Source organism: Typha latifolia, chromosome 8, assembly GCF_019914945.1.
Source record: "Typha latifolia isolate L0001 chromosome 8, TyphaL0001v2, whole genome shotgun sequence".
NCBI lineage: Eukaryota > Viridiplantae > Streptophyta > Magnoliopsida > Poales > Typhaceae > Typha > Typha latifolia.
Genome location: NC_133093.1, coordinates 1,710,916 through 1,733,661, shown reverse-complemented (window position 1 = coordinate 1,733,661; position 22,746 = coordinate 1,710,916). Strand labels below are relative to the sequence as shown.

The 22,746-nt window shown below is 33.0% G+C and overlaps 1 protein-coding gene and 1 long non-coding RNA gene across 8 annotated transcripts in view; both read left to right on the top strand.

Moving 5' to 3' along the window:
- LOC140793845 (transcription initiation factor TFIID subunit 5) overlaps nt 1-8,863 on the top strand; it is a 30,806-nt gene extending 21,943 nt beyond the window's left edge. For all 4 annotated transcript variants that reach the window (XM_073145590.1, XM_073145589.1, XM_073145588.1 and 1 more), the window contains 5 exons: nt 3,877-3,993; nt 7,473-7,738; nt 8,176-8,271; nt 8,358-8,433; nt 8,528-8,863. In XM_073145590.1, the coding sequence (XP_073001691.1) occupies nt 3,877-3,993; nt 7,473-7,738; nt 8,176-8,271; nt 8,358-8,433; nt 8,528-8,581 (609 nt within the window). In that variant the 3' untranslated portion in view covers nt 8,582-8,863. The remainder of the gene's footprint in view (nt 1-3,876; nt 3,994-7,472; nt 7,739-8,175; nt 8,272-8,357; nt 8,434-8,527) is intronic.
- A 5,862-nt stretch (nt 8,864-14,725) lies between these two features.
- LOC140793334 (uncharacterized) lies at nt 14,726-21,701 on the top strand. Of its 4 annotated transcripts, none has more exons than XR_012109937.1 (6): nt 14,726-15,491; nt 18,344-18,413; nt 18,743-18,771; nt 18,879-18,933; nt 19,262-19,392; nt 21,088-21,701. It is a non-coding gene; the product is annotated as an uncharacterized lncRNA (long non-coding RNA). The 4 variants fall into 4 exon arrangements; XR_012109938.1 differs by lacking the exon at nt 19,262-19,392 and having other exon boundaries at nt 14,729-15,178; nt 15,411-15,491; XR_012109939.1 differs by lacking the exon at nt 19,262-19,392 and having other exon boundaries at nt 14,730-15,044; nt 15,411-15,491.
- The last annotated feature ends 1,045 nt before the right edge of the window (nt 21,702-22,746 follow it).

The following is a 22,746-nucleotide window of genomic DNA, read 5'->3' as shown; positions in this document are numbered from 1 at the left end:
AAATGCACTCTCTAGACTCTAGAGATAAGTTGATTCGGACAGGTGACATCCGCCCTATGGTAATCTCTACCTTGCTAAGAATGGACTCTTGTTTCCCAACCACATATTGTCTAGCAAAATGAAATTCTCTCCTTTTAGCCACACAAAAGTAATCTCTTCTCTCAGTGACTCCTGCAGCCCTATGTATATCTAAGTTGAACCTTTCAGTATGGCAACCATTAGCCAGTAGGCTATTGGACCAAATACAGGGGAAATTTGTCCTCTTGAATCTGGGCCTTATTGGCCGATTAAATCAATAGAAATATAAACGGAGCGTCTTTTGGGCCATTGTAAGAGATTCTTGATAGATATGGGTTATCCTTCACTTTGATGGCGTTAAGAAGACTCGGCTTAATTAAGAAAATTCTTCATATTGTCACATGAGGTCTTAATTGATCCTAACTACCTAATAAATTTTAGGAGCCTATTTTACTTTATGCTTAATAATAGGGCCAACCACTTAATTTATACCTAATAAATAGTAATGGGGCCCATTACAATTCTTTGAAGGCTGAGAGAATCCAAAAGGATTTCTACATATTTGTAGATAGTGTGGCCCAACACAATTAGTTGAGTTTGAGGATTGAGGAGAATAATCTTTACTTATGTAGGCAAGAGAACCTCAAATGATTTCTCACCTAATACGCCTAAATTTGTAAACCTAATCGTCAGCTAGATAATTTTTCTGCCGTTGATATGTCTGTTGCTTGTATTGCTCTGTACATACATATAAAGTATCAAGCGACATGTCTTGAATGTTGCCTGATACCTATTTAACTTGCTAAAAAAGACCTCTCTTTGAGGTCTCTTTGTTGGTAGGCTTATTTCTCAAAAACAATAAAATAAATAAGTAAATAAATAAAAGGAGAGAGAGATCTAGAAGAGGAGAAAGTCGGTCTGAGGATGGGAACTACAGATCCCATCAAATCCAAGACTAATCATGCTAGATGTAGGAAAATGAAGCTAGATCTATTATTTGTAAGTCGTTCTATATAGTTTTTGTGCTAAATCTATATTAAATTCCGTTCAAAACAATGAATTAAAGGGTAAACATGGATTTCCTGAAATTTTGCCACAAATTTCAAAAGTTATGAAGTTAACATGTCAAAGTTATTCAAATTGGATGAAAATCAATGTCAGGATATATTACATTAACTCCATGAGTTGATTTAAACACTGTTGAGCTAAAATTTTTGCATAACTAGAAATTATGTGGTAATGTTGTTTGCCCACAAATTATGCGTTGAATCATATTTCTACTTAATTATTTTATATGTTTAACAAAATAGATCTTTTATAACATTATCTAGAGGTAAGACTCTAATGTAAGCTTTAATACACATATTTTAATATGAAAGATGTGTAAAAAAACCTATTAAAAGTTGTGCCGATATGCCAATAGTACACTGCAGTTTGGGGTTTGCCGAGTTGGCATGGGGCATGCTGAATAGAACATGCCATGCTGTTAGGGAGTCGGCATGACACGTGCCACTAGCACTTTATTAAGATATGTTGTATATGTTCAAAAGATGGGGAAATATGCTAGAAAAATCCAAATTGATCAACATACAATTCTGAGAGGTCAAACATGAGTTCCTCATTGATAAGTACTCATTTCCTTATCCTTATCATGCCAAAACCGGCCTACTTAATACTTCCATTTGCTTTATGTTTTGGTTCTTTGTACAAACATCTTGCATTTCTTAATTTATTCAATATTTAGGTATCTTCAAATCTACCTCTCAAAAGGTTCTTGCAATTTTTGCCTCCACAAGAGTGAGTTTCTATCTAGATATCCTCTACTCACAGTCTTTCATGCTAATATTAGGTCCTATTTGGTTTGAATTTAAGTCCTTAACGTGGCTAGTTAGCTTTATTTTGGCTATGGTTTAGATAGCTTGAACTAGGCTAAGAGTGTAATAATTGTATTTGATGTGATATGAAAATGTGAAAAATGTCATTTTTAAGGGAAATAGATGATATGTAAAATTAATGGACCAAAATGCCCTTTCATTTTGATGATATTAGATGAAAATATTATTAGTAAATAAAATTAATTTGTTAAAGTTTAAAAGTATATCAAGAAAATTGTATCTTTTGGAAGAAAAAATATTTTATTGGCTAACATGCCTGTAAATCTGCAAGCAAGCCTGCATATTACTTATTATTTGTTTTTTCTTTTAAATTGCGAGCTTGTAAATCTATTGCTGGCTTACAAGTCCATAAGTCACTGTTTTATTATTATTATTGTTATTATTATTATTTAAAGGTTGCAAACCTATAAGTCTAGTGCTGGCTTATAAGCCCGCAATCCTACTATAATGTAAGGTCATTATTTTTTTCCTTTTATTTTCCTTTTTTTGTCGCACTGTAAGCCCACTACATTCACTGTTACTTTTTTTAGTCTTGTGATGTTATAAATCCACATGCAAAGTTAATTTTTTTAAAACAAAACCTCTCAATATTGCAAACTTTTTAAAAAAATAAAGTGAAAGTAAGCTATTATGGGTTTAAAACCATTTGCTAACTTAGAAGCACGCAAGCCCATAATCATGTTATAAGCTATTGCGGACTTGGTAAATTTTAGATTTTTTTAGAGGGAAATTAAAGATATATGAGATAAAATTTGAAATAGGAGTATCATTATTATCTTGCAGTGACATAAAAAGGTAAAAATATATATTTTTTAGGAAAATTTAGTATGTGTCATACAAATAGTACCAAAATTTTATTATTACATTTGTAAAACATAAATGTAAGTCATTTCAAGGGTAAAATTATAATTTGAAAAAAAATTAAATTGAAATGCAAGTCATCACAGGTCCCTAACCAAGTTTATGGACAAACCCTGAACTCAAGCCAGATGCCACCAAAGACATTTAGTTGGACACTGGGTTTATAGAGAAATGTTGGAACTTTCTTAAGGGAAATTATATATAGTGCTTCGCGCTTGACTGACCAAGTGCCTGCCTAACTACGTAGGCAGGTGCCTATGCTCAAATTGCCTTAATGGCCGACATAGTATATAGACATGGTTCACTAATTCCTACGGCTGCCATGCATTGACTATTCGGTAAAACCTTGGGTTTTTTAACCCCAAAGTGTTCTCTTAAGTGGCTAAAATGGTGCTAAAATATTTTTGCAACAATTTGACATGAATTTGTAGTCTAGCTCACTCTATATATTTACTGCATTGATTATGTGTTTATGTTTGTGTGTGTGTGATGTACATGTAAGAAAACACTTCTTGAAGGTTTTATATGCAAGAAGTCCAAGATTTGTGGATTTAGGATTGCTATGATTTCAGATAAGAAAGATAAATGAGAGGACCTCAACTAACTTTCAAAAGCATTGAACTAATTAGCGGTGTTAATGAAATTAGATCATCTTCATTAAACATCATTGCAGTGTACTTTATTTTAATTTGAGGGAACCAGCCTGTTAACATAAGGTATTCTGAATTGTTGTTGATGGACCAATGGTACCTTTAGAAGGTACTAATTCAAGCATCAGTAGGGCCTTAATTTAGTCATATTCAAGTGAAACTTTTTTTTGACCTTCATTTACAGATTTGCATATTCTTAAAAAGCCATTATTAACATTAGCAATCTGGCCGTTCTACCTGTCATAAGGAGTAATGTCCTGAGATTCCTTATGCTGTGTTATCTTATAAACTGATCAATGGTACCTTTTATAACTTGCCTGTGTTGTTTCTCAAGTATAAAGAACCATCAAGCACCAAATCTCATTGTACTTATTTTTGTGTAATTGAGCATAGTTGTATATTTGTTTACATTCTGGTACCTGACTATTCATATATTTTCCTCTTGTTTGCAGTTTAGCCCAGTTGGCCATTATTTTGCGAGTGCTTCACATGATCGGACTGCTAGAATTTGGTCAATGGAGAGAATTCAGCCTTTGCGCATAATGGCTGGACATCTTTCTGATGTAGATGTAAGTACCGTCTTGTAATTTTATGTGGTTATCAATAACAATAAGTTCAGTCTTTATAAGCTTTTGATTCAGTCACTTCACTCTGGTATTATCTACTTGATCTGACATCTGATTTGTTTGAGCATCTACTGAAAATACAGAAGCCGAGAGTTTGAAATAAGGGATGCCTTAATTTCACGACCTGCCCTGCCTAACTTGTTTATTGCTGTTTACTTTTTTTTTTCACTTTTTCTTAATTGAGTTGCTGCATTTTCATTAGATCACTGAAAACCAACCTACCTGGGATTAGTAGGGTGGCTTTTATTGATTTAATGAAAAATGTATTGGTCGCTCAAGAAGTTTCTCAGTGATTTAATGGTTTATAGTGAGAAGGCAGGTGTAAATCATGGATCCCAATCCAGAAGGATCAGAATTGACTATCCCAACCCGAAATTAGCCTGATGGCTAGTATCGGACTGGTATCAACCAGTTTCAATTGTATCAGTTGGATCGGCTGAAGCTGGCCTTGAGTTTTTAAAGATTCGGGTAAAATATAAAATGGATTTGACCAAGGGGATATCAATAATTGATGTCATAAGCTGCATTTTTTTCGAGCTTCAGTTTTTACTTTTTTTTCTCACCCCTCATACTTCACCAAGCTCATTGATGAGCTTTACCAAGTTTCAGTTTTTACTCTTGTAAACTTGAGCGAGTGTTTTTTCTCTTTTACTATTTAAATTTTTTTTTCTCTTGTAAACTTTTCCTTTCTTACTGCTGCTAAACAACAATGAAGAGAATTCTCTCATCTTATTTCTGCAACAATAATTTACGAGCATATAAATTTGCTAGATTTAGCTCAGAATTTATCATAGTTCTAAGTGAGTACTTTTTAATTTTTAGATCTTTTTTTAGAATGTTTATGTAATTAAAAAATAGCCAAATACCATAGCAACTAATATGGGTAGTCGATACGACCAATACTTATCTTTTCCTCGGGCGCATATCAGCCGATATAGCTGGTATTTATCATTTCTTTGTGCGTCTAGTCCTGAATCCAATCCTGATACTCGGAACCTTGGTGTAAATAACAATAACAACTGAAGGCAAGGCGCAAAATGAGAAATTCCCTTGAAATTATAGTAATCTATTAATATCTTCACTTTTTTCTGCTTTGAAAAGGAGAAAGAAAGTAGTGTTAAAAGAGTTACAGGAATTAGCGAAATCCGTCAGCAAGGTTAACAAAAGGAGTTGAAATGCATTACGTGTCTCACTATTTGAATGAGATGGTGTGATTTGTGACTTTTGGGCCTACTTAGCATCCAAATTCTTTGGACATGAATTCCATTTGTTCTGATATGCATAACTTTTCATGTTCTCCACAAGGTCATTACTTATTGGATTTTGCATTTTCATTTATGTGGGATGTATTCTGTCCTTACGTCCAAGGCATGTATTTAGACAATATAAACACTAACCAATTCGTAGAGTCACTGATGCCAAGTTTGATTGGTAGTAATTCTCATTATTGTGTATTGATCTAGCCAATTTGTAGTCATTGGTAGTTTGGGACCACTCAATACTGTTCAGGAGCAGCATAATCAGCTGGTAAGACTACCTAGTGTAGGTTTGTGAGTCCAATGATATGATATAACTACACAAATATTGAGAAACATATGCATGTTTGGAGATAGAATAACTCTTCATTTCCTTCAATATAGATTAATCTGATACATTATTGAATATCGATACTCACTGAATTACTAAGGCCCTGTTTGGTTTTCAGTTATGAGAAAATCTAGAGTAGCTATTCTAATTTCTTACTTTTAAAATTTTACCTCTAATCTAGAATAACGTAATTTAATGTTTGGACTAGAACAGTGGTATAATAATTACCTTTGATGTAACATAAAGTTGAGATAAAGTACAATTAAGAAGTGAAATCGACTCAAATACCGTTGATTTGACACATAAATTTAAATTATTCTCATTTTTTTGTATATATGCATTGCATACTTGTTTAATTGAGTAAAAAATGAGATAAGTGAGAGAAGATAGATACAAAAATTGAACGGGAATATTTGGTTTATGGAATGAGATAAGTGGGTGGAAGAAAAGAGGAGAGATGATTTTTGTAATAACTTTAGTCAAATCAAGGGTAAATTTTTAATTAGACTTATATATGGAATAATTTGAATTATAGTGTTTTTGATATTGAGTATGGATAATTTGATGTTTGATTGCAAATTTAGAGTAGTGTTCCTTAATCTAGAATAGGAAAAAAGAGAACCTCGAACTAAATGGGGGCTAAAATTGTAGAGAATGTTAGATTTGTTCTATTTTCTAACATTAGATTTTGAAATATCTGTATATATGTGAGTGAATACTACAAACTTTAAGTCCATCTTTTAGGAAAAGTTTTAGCATATTTCTAGCCATTGTTTGTACCTTGGGATTGTAGAAAACTTATCCCAATTTGGAGAAATAAAAAGTGCTCACATTTTATTGCCTTGTGATGAGCTTTCTCAGATCTCAAAATGCATTTAATTGCTACAGAAGTTTTTTAATTCTTTATACATTTGACATTAAGTTTGTAGTCTTTCTCTCCCTCTCTCTCCCTCTCTCTCCCTCACACTGCCCCCTTCCTCGGCCTCCTTTTCCTATCGCTGAAGGCCTTTCTAAGGCCTATTTGAGCAATGCAGTGTGGCATTTACTTAGTTCTAACTGCTCATAAATCCTTTTATCCAAGAATTATGGGTCTTGCCAGTTTCATGAGTTCTGGCTGAATTTGACTGATACTGCTGAAACCAGTGACAAAATCAGTCAAACTGTTTCAAAGCAGGTCAGTTGACAAATTTCTGATGATTTTCAGACTATCCAGTTGAAAGTAATATGTTTCGGCCAAAGTTTTAAACCACGTTTATCAATGTACGATTTTACAATTGCTCTTTCATTCTTTCTCAGAGGATTTACAATTATAACAAATGATATAAACTACCAAGCAAGTGTTTCATAATTATCTATCAGGCAAAATAAAATGTATGAGACACGTCTATAAATATTTCTAATATAAGTTCTTAGAAAGCATTATAAATAATGGTGTGTTTCACTGTGACATCAATTTTAATCATAGGTGTCATTAGAAGTTCAAAACCGTAGATTGATTTTCTGGCAACATCTATATTCTGACTGTTAATTGTCAAGTCAAGTCATTAACCATTGAAAGTACTGTTTGTTGTTGACAAGTGTCCTTTTTAGTGGATGTTTGAAGGTGGAAATTCTATTTAAAAATAACAGTTTTGCTTCATTTATTTATTTTTATTGCACCAATCGAGTTGTAGCTTCTTTTCATATGGTGTTTTTGTGTAAGGTTGTGTACTTTTGCCCCCATTTTTGTATTCCCACTTGCATGCTTCTGATTATATTGGCCCCACAGGCACACAAAGTGAAATTGTTTCTAATTGATTTGTATTTGTCTGTCAAAAAATATGTATATCTTTCAGTGTGTACAGTGGCATGTAAACTCTAATTACATTGCCACCGGCTCTAGCGACAAAACTGTTAGATTATGGGATGTACAGAGTGGGGAATGTGTACGTATCTTTATTGGCCATAGGAGTATGGTTTTGTCACTGGCAATGTCTCCTGATGGCCGATATATGGCTTCTGGTGATGAAGATGGTACCATCATGATGTGGGATCTCTCTACTGGACGGTGTGTTTCACCACTAATGGGCCATAACTCCTGTGTGTGGACACTTGCTTTCAGGTATTTAATCACACTCTTCCTTGATCTTCTGTATGTGATTTTCATGTCTTTTACTAGGAAAATTAAGTAGAGCTGATCAGAGTACTTATTAGTTGATACCTAGTTTTGAGTGATACTGGAAGAGAGGTCATGAGACTTTGAAATTACACTGGTCCTTATCATCATCTTACTGACATACAGTTAATTAGCTCTACAAGCTGGTAATTGTGTTGTATAACTAATGCCATAGAGAATTAATTGCATACACCAGCTTATAGTAGAGCTAATAATTGTATTTCAGTAAGATGATGATAAAGGACCAATAGTTTCAATGTTCTGTAACCTCTCTCTCTCTCTACTATATATATATATATATATATATATATATAATGCATATATATATAATAAAGTTGCAATATTTTATATGATTGGATTGTTAATCCTTTCATAACCTTTAGTTGTGAAGGAACATTGCTAGCTTCTGGATCTGCTGACTGTACTGTAAAACTATGGGATGTCACTTCCAGCACAAAGGCTCTGAAGATGGAGGACAAGTAAGTTGGTCAATGTTATTGTGAGCATAATTTATCTTGCATCCCGTGTTAAATTGATGGAAACCATGTATTACTTGCTTAAGCAGTAAAGCTAGCTGTACGAATCGCCTGAGATTATTGAAAGCTCTACCTACCAAAGCAACTCCTGTTTATTCCTTGCGGGTAAGAGATTCTATTTTCCTTAATTGATTCTGATGGAAGGTTGCTTTCCACTGAGAATTGACAATTGATATTTGTTTCTTGCACCTTCTGGCAGTTTTCGCGGAGAAATCTTCTATTTGCAGCTGGTGCTCTTTCCAAACTCTCATGAACTGCTACTACTTAAGTGGCAGATCACACACCTAGGGAGAAGAAGCAGTTCATACAATCTGTTTGACCTGCATGCTTGGCTGTTTGCAACCGAGACTTCTAACTTTTCTTGTATACCTAGTTGTCTACCTCTGTTCTTGTCCTCTGATCTTTTAATTTCTTCATGGAAGGTGCAACTCTTCCAATTCCATTACCCGATTATCTTGAATTTTACACTACATGATGTCCTCGAGATATTGTAATTATTGCTAAATTAATATTTTTAGGAAAATATTGTTGATAAGCTGATGTGACTGCTCATCTCTTTGTTCCTATAGATTTTTTTTTCAGATCTAACTGCTTTGTCCTATTTATGGAGCCTTTTTTTTGGGACAGTACTTCCATTATTTACTCATTTAATTTATTTCCAAACTGAATTAAAGTTAATTTTATCAAGGATCTAACTTTGGTAAAATTGGACAGTGACTTCAATAAGTAAATTGCTAAACTAAAGTGTGATTTATTTGAAAATAATTTTCTTAAATAAGTCGTTGATGAGGGAAGCGATTAACATAAGTACCGGCCATGTAGGCCCCTTCATAATTTTTTCCTTTCTGTTGCATAAATCGCTTATATAGTATTCGCTTGTGGAATAAGATTAGAATAGACATTATTATTCTAATTTTTAATATCAAGAGAAGAGAGCTAATATTAATATAAGATATTTTAATGTTTAGTTTAATATTAGTATAAGGAGTAATAATTATATTTGATGTGATGTAAAATTGATTTAAAAGTATTGAAGAATAATAAAATTAGGAAAAAGATGCCCTTGAGTATATATTTAAATAGTATCTTTTTGAAATTATATTATTTTTTATTACAACTGTGGATTTAATAAACTCTATAAACTTGCATTATTATGTATTTAATGTATACTTTCTTACATTTCTCAACGTCTTTGCATTGTTGATGGGAAACAATATTTATAATTTTTTTTGCATTATGTGAGTATGCGAGGTTATAATTTCGTACTCAGGTATGTGGGATAATACCATGCACTATGTGTGTATGTGGGATAACGTAGAGTTTGTACAAGCTATTTAGGAATATTTATAAATTTCCTCACATAGTGTGGATATTTAGGGATATAACCACGCACTCTATTATGCGAGATAATACTCTACTCTGTGCGGATATACAGGGCTGTCTTTAGAAAGAATAGAGAGGAGAGAAGGTATAGCAATTGATATGATCGGTAATTATATACTATCATCTCAAAGGATAAAATAATAATCTTAGGTTATTAATAAATTAGCTAAGATAAGAAAGAATATTAAATTAGTATACTAGAAAGAGGTAATTTTGGTTTTTTAGTTACTATATCAGAATAAATTTATTCCTCTTCCACAAGTAAAGGGGACTTAGTGATTTATTATTCTAATATAATTTGCTTATCCAAACAGTTAAGAACAATGAACCCTAATCTGATGTGGCAAAAATTCACATAGTTTCCTTCCACTTCTTTAAAAAACTATTGAAGTCTTAAAGTTTTGTAAAAGAAACAGGACAATAATAATAATAAAAAAGTCTCTATTTATATATCTTGATGTGATTTTCCCACAATCTTTTCCAATGAAATATGCATGCAGGAAGCTAACAACAGACATGACAGCAGTAGCTTTCACAGTAGGTTTCCTTATTTTGTTCCTTTTTAGGTAAAATTCTGATCATTGTCACCCTCTCAATTCTAGAAGGATTTGTTTCCCTTCTCGTACTATAAGAACATGATATGTTTTAGTCTCATGTGTCAGTCAAATCTCAGCACTATAATTATCTCAAAGGTTTAATTTTCCAGCCTCCATTATCTAAATCATTTCTTTTTAATTACTTATTAGTGCTTGGTGAGAACTATACTTGTTTGGTGGGAGGGAGTATTTATAATAATTAGTGGTCATATGCAATATATAAAAAGTTTTAAATTACTGCTCTAATGAGTCAAAAGTAAGAAAAAACAAAAGGTAGTTTTGGGAAGTATCTCTTTCTACTTTCTCTGCCTAACATTACAGAGTGGAGTACTTTCAGAAAGTGTACTTTTCTTCCTACTTCTAATCAAACTAAACACACTCTAAAACCTTTTGAGATAAGTTTAAGGGTAAGAAGTAAACTAGCTATATGGTAATGAAATATGCTAAGATTCAAGTCCCAAGTAGCTGAGTATTGTCTAATAATTCTCCTCAGTTAAAAGAGACATTTTGATATATATCCAAAAAGATGGAGATTTTATATTTTAAACAGTAGATGAGTATGATAGAATTCGAACTCAGGACTTTTGCTGCAATAATATAATTTCTCTAAAAACTCAAACTATTAGAGACCGATAGGTTTTATATTTTATATTCTAACATGAATTGTATTATTTTCAGGCACCATAAGCTGAGAGAGAGAGAGAGAGAGAGAGAGAGAGAGAGAGAGAGAGAGAGAGAGAGAGAGAGAGAGAGAGAGAGAGAGAGAGAGAGAGAGAGAGAGAGAGAGAGAGAGAGAGAGAGAGAGAGAGAGAGAGAGAGAGAGAGAGAGAGAGAGAGAGAGAGAGAGAGAGAGAGAGTCATACAACCTTGGCTATAAAGAATCCATACCCACTAACTTGATCCAGTGTTTTCTTAATTAAGATGGTCCCAACCTTGAGATCTCTAATCTCTTAGTCTGATCAAATACAAAATTACAAGGTTTGGTGCCTTAAAAATAAATCTTTTAGGGTTATGAGCCTCCTAGTACCTACTTTATGAGAAAAATTAAGAATCTGGTACATCAAATGATTCTTCATAAATTTAACCATATTTTATATAATATGATTCTGTTTTGCTTCTTTCCTGGGAACAAGAGTTGATGGCATTAGGTCCCCTACTAAATTAACAATAAATAATATGGGGAGGTCAAACCTAAGCACAAAGCCCTATTAATATCTTGTGCAAACTTTTGTACATAATAAATACAATATTAGCAATTAATTGCTCATGTAAATGGGACCACACATAATTAAGTGGACTTTAATTGATAGATTTATATATTTCACCTATAGATTGTACATGGTTGGGATAGAGTATCTATATATATATTTATAAATTAGATGATTTATATTGTTAAAGTGGGGAAATCTAGGTTAAGTACGAGGATTTATTATTGCCATCCAAGCATTGGAAGAAAGATTCAAGTCCTGCACTCATGTGCTCATCTTAAGTTATTTTTCCTATTTATCAAATGGCAATACAAAATATCATAGTACTTTCACCGTAGACTCATTTTTAGGTTGTTTGCATATAATTAGATAGGGAAATTTCTATTTCAACACTTTTAATTTTCTTATTTATGATTCATACTCCGCTTGCCAAAGTTATATATACATATAGACATAGCAATATAGTTGTCAACTGTGCATCCAACATATGGCGGCAGCTATTAAGAGACTAGTTTTAGGAAAGTGATTCAAAAGACATGCCCTAACCACTAAAAGACTTTGTTCATTTTAACAATATGGAGTTGCTTTAGCCTAGATTATCTAAGCAATTTATCTACTCCTTTCCAAAAAGAAAAAAAATATTGAAATCCTTTTTCTTTGTCTATCTAAATCAATCCCTCTTTTTTCAGTTATTATCTAAAACACCTCTCCGTTAGTTTTCTTTATAAAGACTAATCGTGGTCCCGAGCGAAACAATTCTCTAGTATTACAAGAGTTATCTTTAATGGAATTGTCTTTGTTTGATACTTTTACAATAGGTTGGAAATAATCGAAAAATGAGGGGGTAATTTTTTTTTTCTTCTTTCCCTCAACTGGTTATTATTGTATGAACATCTTGCTTGGTGTAGTGAGTAGCTAATAAAAGAGTAGTTTTAGTTAGGTCAGTGATATGTTAGTAAATTGATATATTTATGCTCCATATGAAGCATATATAACCCATACATTAGCCCATCAATATATCTTAAATTCATGAACTCCTTGTATTTATCTTCTCCATCTTTTACACAAACACCATATTACAAGGATTTTAGGTAGGATATGATGACAGAGAAGTATTGTTTTATGTGCTAAAAAGTTTTTACTTGCAAAATCTCAAGAGAGAGCTTATGAATTACAATCACATGAAGAAAGAAAGCAAGTCAGTGGAAACTCTTTGAATTCAAAATTCTAGTAGTTAAGTGGATAGTGTTATTTAAGTTCCATTTAATTTTAGTGGAGTTAGATGAATGAAATTTGAAGTTCTTTCCAATATTAGTATCTAACCAACTCATAATGATGAATACTTAACTATTCTTATTATTATTTTTTGTTCCTTCTAATTTAGAGGTTTTCAGGTGTTAAATCTTTTTGCAAATTTCCCACAACACCCAAGTCTTTCTATTCTTCCTTGCCAAAAAGCCTCTTTGAAAGGCATAAGTGTATGTTCTTTTGCCTACTTTACATGAAGTATAAGTTCAAAATAAGACATAGAAAGTTAGTCCTATTTGAAACCACATAAAATTTTTAGTTGTGTATATGTTGAAGATATTCAAGGAAATACTAAGAGAAGAGAGACTAAATTTCTTAATTTTCACTACATTAGATTTCTCTTTTCTTTCCCCTAGTCCAGAATAATATATGATGAGAGAATTTTATATTGTCATATTAGTTTTTTAATCAAAAAATGATAGTATATGTTTGCATAATTTTCATTCACAAAGTGAGCATTTAAAATGCAAAAATAAATGGGTAAGATAATAGTTATATTAATTAGGCTGTCCTTAACAAAAAAAGAAGAAGAAGAAGAATTAGTGTTGTTAATTTCGAGTGATATTATTTCATTGTGAATTTAGAGCACCTTAGTAAATTGTCCAAACCAAATTATGAACTATAAATTTCCATCTTCTGATCTTTGATGCACCTATAAACACAAATTCAAGAGATTGAATAAAAAATAAATAGAGGTGAGTTTTATACCACATTAACTATGTGAAAAATATTGGTAGGATATATAAATACCAAGCTTTTCATAACTTCGGGCATTACATAATTTATGGGTAAAGGAACCTATGTAGATCAACTCATATATGCACGTCGCCTGGTTCGGTTCAATTTGTGCATCTGGGTCAAATCCAAAATTAGTTATCCTTTCATCGTGAGATGCTTTAATCCAACCGAATTTATTATTTTGCATCGCTTCATCGTGGCGGTTTAATTCTTTAAAAATGTCTATGCCTGCATTAGTTAATTAATTTAGTTTATTCTATTCATACATTTTCTATACTTATGCTTTTTCGTTTGCAAGGGAATACTATATTGTTCTAGTTCAACAAGGTGCTGGAATAGCAATTTCCTTTCGTGTGCAAGACAGCCATTATATCCTAAAAGGTCGATGTCAAATGTTCTAGAAACAACCAGTAAAAAGTAAATTAGTCTTAAAAAGATAGTGTCTAACACTAGACTCAACTATACATAATTTGTAATTTTATTTAATTTTTATCCTTATTTTGGATCAAATTTTGTGAAGGTTAGAATTAGACGGTTACTACTAACAAATATTAGATCATTTTGCAGTAGAAAGTGAAAATATTAACCTTACATTTTACCTTCCTATACCTTATGCAAAAATAAACTTTATTTTGTATCATTCCACCTCTTTGTATTTTAGCTAAACTATAATTATAAATACCATTAACAAAGATTATAAAATTACTTAAATAACTCTATTTCTATTAAACAAAATATGTGTTAAGAGAGAGAGAGAGAGAGAGAACTTTTATTTAAACCTAGTAAAGTAATATATATATATATATATATATATATATACAAAATAAAGTTTCAAAGTAAGGGGGGGTGGTAAATTACATTTTGACCCCCAACATTTATTTATTTATTCACTGTTAAACATTTGGGTCCCCAATTAGTACGGCCAAAACAAGAAGTGAGGGGGAGGGAAAAAGAGGAAAAAAAGAAAGGAAGAAGAATTAAAACCCACCCGTACGCATAGAGAGGAAGCCCACGGACGCACATCTGTGGTACAATTTGGCCAGTCTCTAATCCCACACACCGGGCACCCACTCTTATCCCGCCACGTATGCACCGGGTCACATCTACTCGTCCCAGTGCGACACTTGGTTAGTATTATCTCCGCTAACTATTCCACTAATCTCTCCTCTCTCTCTCTCTCTCTCTCTCTCTCTCTCTCTCTCTCTCTCTTTTAATCTCTTTCTCTATTTAGAGGAGATAGAGAAGAAGAAGAAGAAGATCTGAGCGAAGGTTTGAAGGAGGAGGGGTGGATAAGAAGTGGAATAAGGAAGGGGGAGTTATCCGCGGCTGACAGAAGAGAGTGAGCACACTTCGGTGGTGGTATAAGGGGATTTATTCCATTTCGTTGCGTGCTCACTTCTCTATCTGTCAGACTTTTTCCTAGATAACTCCCCCTCGGCCCTCATCTTTCTTTCTCCTTTCGTATTCTGCTCCTTCTCGCCTTGTACTCATCTATTTTTGCAAAATTTCTCTTGGGTTTTCTTTATTTTTTTTCCTTCGTTTTAATTTGTTTGGGAAAAAAAGAGCGTGACTTTTGAGGATAGAGGACCGATTTTAACGGAAACCACTGTTTGACTGGTCTAACTCTCGTTCTCTCTCTCTATTTCTTGCTCATCTCTTTGTACTTCCTTTCTCTCTTCTAGTTCTTTTTATGGATTTTTTTTTTTCTGGATGGTTTTAGAAAGACCCAACTCTTGTAGCTTTGTGATAGAGGAGTTGTAGTTCTTGCCTTCCTCATGAGTTGCTAGTTTGGTGGTGGCTTAGTACTAACTTCCTGCCAACTTTTTTTATTTATTTTTTTGTTGTGTAGGAAAAGGGAATGGATGATGCAGTGAGAGACCAAAAGGCCATTAATTAATCCTCTTCCTTGCATGTTGAACTCCCACATGAGGTATAATCCTTCAATTTCTTGGTTCTTGTAATTCCTTAGCTTGGCCTCTCTTTTTTTTTTTCTCTCTATTTTATTGGAAATATAGTTGGACTGGATCGAGGTCGTGGTTTAATGAGGAGTATGTGGAGAGGGTTGGTGGTCATAGGATCTATAATCATAAATGATATGATGAAGGATATTTCTTGTGAATGTGAAGTTGGTTTCGGTTCTGCGCATCAAGTGATGTATTTTAAGAAGATAAATTGACCTTATTTGGTGAAAAGATGGGGAAAGAGATGTGAGATAACAAGGAGTCATGACTCATTTTGGTCTTTTGACTTAATGCATGAGGAAGGTGACATTGCACCAAATTCAGCAAATTGTTCCATGATTCCGCTTTTGAGATAGAATTAAAAGGAACACAATAGTTCAACAGTATTTTGCCTCGCCGGCTTCTTACTCATTTGATTTGGTCATCAAACTCTTTGTGAGATCTTTAAGATTTGTTTCATCTCCTTATGGTCTATAATTCTCTTCGCAATCCTTCTTTGGGTCTTATATGGTATTATTTCTTATTGTCTAAGCTAGAGTAAAAGAATTTTTTTATTAATTCCATTTTTCGGTTATATGGATTTTGAATGGAGATCACTCTCAAAGGAAAACATTCTACTTTGCTGTTGTATTGCAAAAAGTTTTACTTATTAACTGTTGATCCTACCAACTAATAAGGATGAGCTTTGCAGCAATTAATTGTAACATCAGACTATGCAAGACTAGCCTACTTCATAGTTTGTTGTTATTTTGGATAGTTATTTAAGTATAGAAGTATTTGGCAACTAATATTCCACATTATTGAATGTAGTAAAGAGGACTGGTTCTTGCACCTCTTGTTCTAATTTGGTGCATCGAATCATTATAGTTATATACAATTGAAAGAGAAACATAAATTATCCTAACTTTAAAAATACTTATAGGTTCATAACATATATAAAGTACTTGAAACTATGAACTTTATCTGGCTATCTTGAAAACCTTCTATTACTGATTACTTTTGTAGACTTGTTAGCTGAAACAAGAGTATAATACTCAATGATCTCTCCGTTATACTGGCATGTAATACTATTGGTAATCTGAGAGAGCGTTAATAGCAGATCATTGGATTATTTATAGCTGTAGGTTGGATGAGCTTCTTTGCATCTAGAGGTATACTTTTCTACCCAGTATTCTAAAGAACATACGGATGGAATGTGAATTTCTGTTCTAGAATGTGATAAACAAAAACCTACACTTAGTTTATAGAACTTGCTGGACAATACATGCCAGCGAACAGAAGTTCTTCCTTGTTAATTTTCTATGTTTTGCAAGTTCTGACATTAATATTGTAGAATCATGATGTTTTCATACAGGGAAAATTTATTGGCTAGAAGGAAACTATTCATTTGTTTAATTTTCACTTATCCAAAATCAATTCTCCTTATTTGTTGCCATATTGATGCATGCATATGATACATGGGGTTTGATGAAAGTTTATGAAAGTCGTTATTGTGTTAGAATTGCCTCTATAGAATTGCATTCTCTCTGTGTCGTCCCTGTTAACTTGCGTTATCTTTGAATGCCCATATTAATTCACACTAGTTTGCTTACAACAATCTAAAAGGCTAGCTGGTTAGACTACTTTCATGTCAATATTTCCTTCTCGAGACATGGATTGATCTACCTGCCAACTAGTTTTATTGTTTTTCTTCATCTATCATCACTTTAGAAGCTTTCTGTCATTATACTTGGATGATGTCCTCCTCTATTTTTTCTAAAGGCACTAATATTGGATTTGCCACCTCAGTTCTCTCGTTTATTCCTTTGAGAGTCCCATGGAGAAGAACAATCATTTGCCTCATCCCGGATATCATTGCACCTCTCCTTCTTGCTGTTGTTATTTCTATGTATACTAGTTTTGTGGCAAGGCTTGCGCGCAGCTCGTTGTGTGATATGCTGGATATTCAGCCTGAATCGGAATAAAATAAGGCAGCCTTGATCATTAATCTTAGGTCATTTCAATCTTAATCCACCTTGGTCATGCTCGGTTGAACTACACCCTACTAAAGGATATAGAGTAGATGATGGCATTAGAGTCTTTGTCGATGACAATAGCAGTGGAGTACATGGCAGTATCAATGGCGGCTGATATCCAATATCTGAAGGGAGTGCAAATAGAGGACTTCAATAAATTCAATCTTTTGGGATTGAGTGTGGTGGAATGTCGACATTTTGTCCATTTGTTAGATGATGCTAGTTTAGATTTACTTCGGGTACGGATTTTTACCAAGTATTCTGCAAGACAATGTATCAAGACTTCCTCTCTATTACTTATGGATTTTCCTTTAATTGAATGTAAGAATCAGCCCTTTTAGGACAGACCATATGTTGAAAAAGGGGAAACACCAAAGAGTTATAACAATATAACAAACTACATTACTCAAACCCAAAAAGAAAGGGGGGAAAAGAAAAGAACCTAGTGACAGGAATTGGAAGGAAGAAGGCAGGAGCCAGACCCAGACATGTTTGTCTTGAGGGCATTGTCCCTAGCTGTTTTTGCACATTATCTTTTTACTCATCTTCTCTAAATCATTGGTTTGTCACCCTTTCTATGGAGCTCTCTCCTTTCGAATCTTGCTTTCTCCTCTCTAACATTGAGGACCTTATTGGTATATATATATATATCAACAGAGGATTATTCAACCAAAGCAATTTCCTGTCATGTCCATCCAAGCTCTACCATGGCCACTTTTGTCTTATAAATTTATAATTATCAACCTCTATGTTTACTCTATTTCTATGTCAAATAGAATGAGATTTCAGTGTGAAGCTTGATGCAGGCATTTTCAATTCAAACTAATTGGCTGGGATACTCCGCGTGTTTTTCATCATGTTACCTCAGAGTTAAAGGTTAGTTCTTTATGTGTTTAATCTTTTTTATTTATATTTATGCAAAGGGAAAAAATTTATCCTTGTACTAAGATGCAGAAATCAGTTCTCTCTCCATGTGGACGTGCGGGCATGTGTGGGTGTAACTACATAAAATAACAACTTGAGAAACTTGTTGGATTATGTTTTAGCTGTTTCGAATTTATTCTGTATCGTCTTTTCACCGACATGATCAACCCTCTTGATTATCCAATTTTAGATCTTCAGATGGATGTATAATACTTGTTAATTACTTTCTGAAATTTTCAACATGATCATTACAATATATGTAATTTGCTCTTCAATTGTAGGATCATGAAATCAGGGATTCCCTCGTTAGGTATCCTCTTGCTTGATCTTCCCCTGGTTTTTATAGTGTTTCATCTCCATTTTTTTCACTATTTTTTTCATGGCATGTGACAGAGCAAATGCTTCTTGTTTCTGCAGGTGCCTTCTCATGGAAAAATATTACCAGAACTCAAACACCTGGAAGAATGGATAAGTAGGATAAGTTTTCCTTACTCTTCTATGTTTGAAAATGCTAAATATAGACATTTACCGTGACTTCTTGTGCCTATATATATATCTTAATTTTTTTTTGTATGTGCGAAAATGATACTTACAATTTGTATAATATCATCAAATATATAATCAATAATACTTCATGTAAATTTGTAAATGTGCATTATTATAGGCATATTCTTAGTTTCCTGTCTCTTTTTTCAGAGTAGACTTATATTGGTCTTCATTAAGAATAACTGAATATTATTGATATGCCTATCAAGTCACTTGTTGTGTTCTGTAACAGTTTACTAGTATCACATCTGCAGGGTGGCACAAACCAGCATTTTTGTCCATGTGTGTCTATTGGTTGCGATTCGAGAGATCACTTGTATTTCAACTACTTCTAAGGCGTCAGCTGTAGGATAGACGAAAGTAGTACAATTGGTGCAAGAAGAAGGTAATTTCATGAGTAGGGCAAAAGAATAAGGGCAGCTATCTTTTCTAATGGGTTTACCTTGTCTGCTTCATTTCTATGAAAATAAAGAAAAGAAAGTTCCAATCATATGAGTCTGAATTCCATGGCATTTAGTGGTCCTCAAGATTGTTCGACTGAAACAGTATGAATGTCAGTATGTTTCTGGTATCCAAAGCTGTAGAAACTTCTGAGGCACTTATATGATAGCTGCTTACTTTGTACTGTCCTTGGATAAGCAATAGACAAAGTTTTGCAGCTAACACCATCACAAATTTTGCAACAAGTAATACACAAGAAGTTTTGATGCCAGATGTTACACATGAGAGAAGTGAGATGCTACTAAGGTTTATGGGTTGTTAAATGTATCTATAGGAGGTAATTGGAAGCTTAAAAGACTAGAAATTTATTGTGATAATAAAAGAAGAATGTAAACTCTGATACATATGACTTGCAGATGAGTTGTAACATTACTATATTTTGCATAAACAGGATATCTAATTGTCAAAGTTTTCTAATTTGACATGAGTTTTATTCTGGCTTCCACTTCACTATTATGTGGCATGCAAACAGATAGGGTACATTTTAGGGGGAAATTTGAGGCTGTTTGATTGGAGAACAAGAAGGATTCTCTTCACTCTTATGAAACTTACCTGGGTGTAAAAGAGAGTGGTATTGGTTGGCTACTACTAGAACTTGTTAGATAAAAGAATGTATTACTGAATGTGCACAAAGCTTAGACATCTTAGTCCTTACATTTTTGACACTTTTTTAACTCTAGGTCTGGCATATGTTTTCTACGTTTTGTCCATGTCCAACTTCTACCTTTAGATGTGTCTTTGTTCATCTATGTTTTATGGTAACCGAAAATTTCCTCGGAGTAAATCTAAACTAGTTCAAGATCAAGATGCTTTGGCATGCTAGTTTCTTTTTCATCAATAAGTTGAAAGTTCCTTCCTATATGCTTTTTAAGATCTTATTCTATTTCACTCAGCTTTAAGAGTTTATCCACCTGTATTAAGGGCAATCGAAGGTGGCTCATTTCGTGATGTTTTTTATATTAAGTCTTAAGAATCTTAGTTCATGGTCATCTGGTTATATTTATTTTGACCGGCATTTTATACGCAGCATGAACATATTTGGGACCTCTGGCTAAAGGTTTTCTGTTGGTTGATAGAGTTGAATTATAACCTAGTTCAGATGGATGCTCAACTATATTTCATGTCAGCAGTTAACAGATACAAATTCAGATAGTAACTGTTGGAATTCTAGTTTATTTAGACATTTCATATGTTGTTAGTAGGATTCTCATAATGTAGTTTCAAAGAAGATGCATGGTTTGCTATTCTGTTGCTTGGCATAAAAACATCATTCGGCAATCAAAAGCATTTGGGGCCAATCAGTCATTCTACAAGGAACAACAAGCTCATCTCTCTGGGAGGATTTTTTTGCTATTGATTTAGAGATAAGATCACATTGCATTGATGCAAAACACAATGACATTGTTAATTTAGCATGATTTGTTGTTGTCATTTTTTGTCAATTCTGACATTAGTTGTGCTGAAATTCTATCAAAATGAATCTTTCTCAAACTTCTATTGTCTGTTATGCCATACATCCTTGTTATGTTTTCTCCTCTGTAACATAACATAACATTGTCTACTCTACAAAATCTTTCAGTTGTTCAGCAGAGTAGAGATCATGCCATTCAAGCACAATGCGAAGATTGGAGCATGGTTGACCTTTTCAAGTCCACCCTTATAAAGACATCAATGGGTTGACCTCTCAATCTCTGAGCAGGAGATGGAATCTAGACTCAATTTCGAGGTTTGTACAAAACTGGGAGGGTTTCTATGATGCAAAGGGCGGGAAGAGTACACAAAGGATATGGGTGGGCAGTAGTATTTTAAATTTTATATCCCTCCAAAGTTCCTTACTTGTAGTAGGCATCATCTCAAGTGAGAGCTTGAATGTGTTCGTCGCAACCACTTCAGAAAACCCATTATTTGCCGGATCTAAGGGATGTCGAAGTTTTGGCTCTTAAATGGGCTCTCCAAACAGCATTCCCCCTCTTAGGCTCTCCTTTTTTTTAATCTGATTTAGAAATTCTCATTCAAATTTTGTTAAAGAAAAAAAAGATCCTCTAAGGCGTTTGTCTTAGTATCTTCAGTATTCTTTTGAGCTATTGTTATAGAGAGGCTAACCAATCTGCTAATTGGTTACTCGCCCTATCGGTAGACCACATCGGAGCATAAGCTCATAGGCGGCGGAATTTGAATTTTGTACTTTTACTATTTACAATGTCCTCCTTTTTTTCGTGAGACTTAATTTCTCATTTAAGCCGAGCATGAACCTAATGTTTTATTATTATTATTATTATTATTATTATTATTATTTACGTTCTACGTATTTATTGTTGGCTCATGCATTTTACTTTAATACCTAAAATACATCTTACCATTAGTTTTCTTAATGGATAGGTATCATATAAATCAGCCAAAGTAATTATAGATGTAAAAGTATCTCTATACCATTAAGTAAGTTTGTTTAAGATTAAGTAAAAAATATAAGGCGAATTAGAATTTAAGAGGGTATCCATTTATGAATAACTTTCATAATAGTTTAGTAATGTCTAATTTCTATACTTGAATAAGAGAGCTGATTTAAACTACTATTATATAGTAGTTTAGTTGTAAACCAGTGGGGATAGTATAATTATTGCACTCGATGTGATATAGAGAGATAGTTTGGCAAATAATTAAAATATATGTAAATTAATAATTAGTAAATATAAAGATATTGGATAGAAGATAAGAGAGAAATAAGTAAGTAAATTAATATTAAGATAAGTTGTTGTTTAGTTAGTATATTAATATAAGGCGACTTATAATTAATAAGCTTATTTAACAAGTGAATGATGGTTAAATGAGGGCTAATTTATTTTTTTTATTTTTTATTTACTTTTCCATTTTAGAAGTGACAAAAGTTGTTATTAATTAATCCGGATGTTTTTGAGGTATTAAAAGGAAAATATAAAAAAATGAATGATATATATATATATATATATATAATAAAAATGTGAATGATAATAAAAAAATAAAATATACAATATTTTTGTATATAAATTTCTCTGAACTTAAATATGCTTAACTGCTCATGAATGACGAGCAAATTTGGACCAAGTTGCATAGTAGAGTTTTCGTAGGGCATTAAAGTCAACTGTAGGATTGGGTCAGAATTGAATGGGTTTGACTTTGTACCCAACCAAGTGATTAAGTCAAATGGCCATATGAGATATCATCATTAATTCTTCTTAAAATATTCTATAATAGGGAAAAT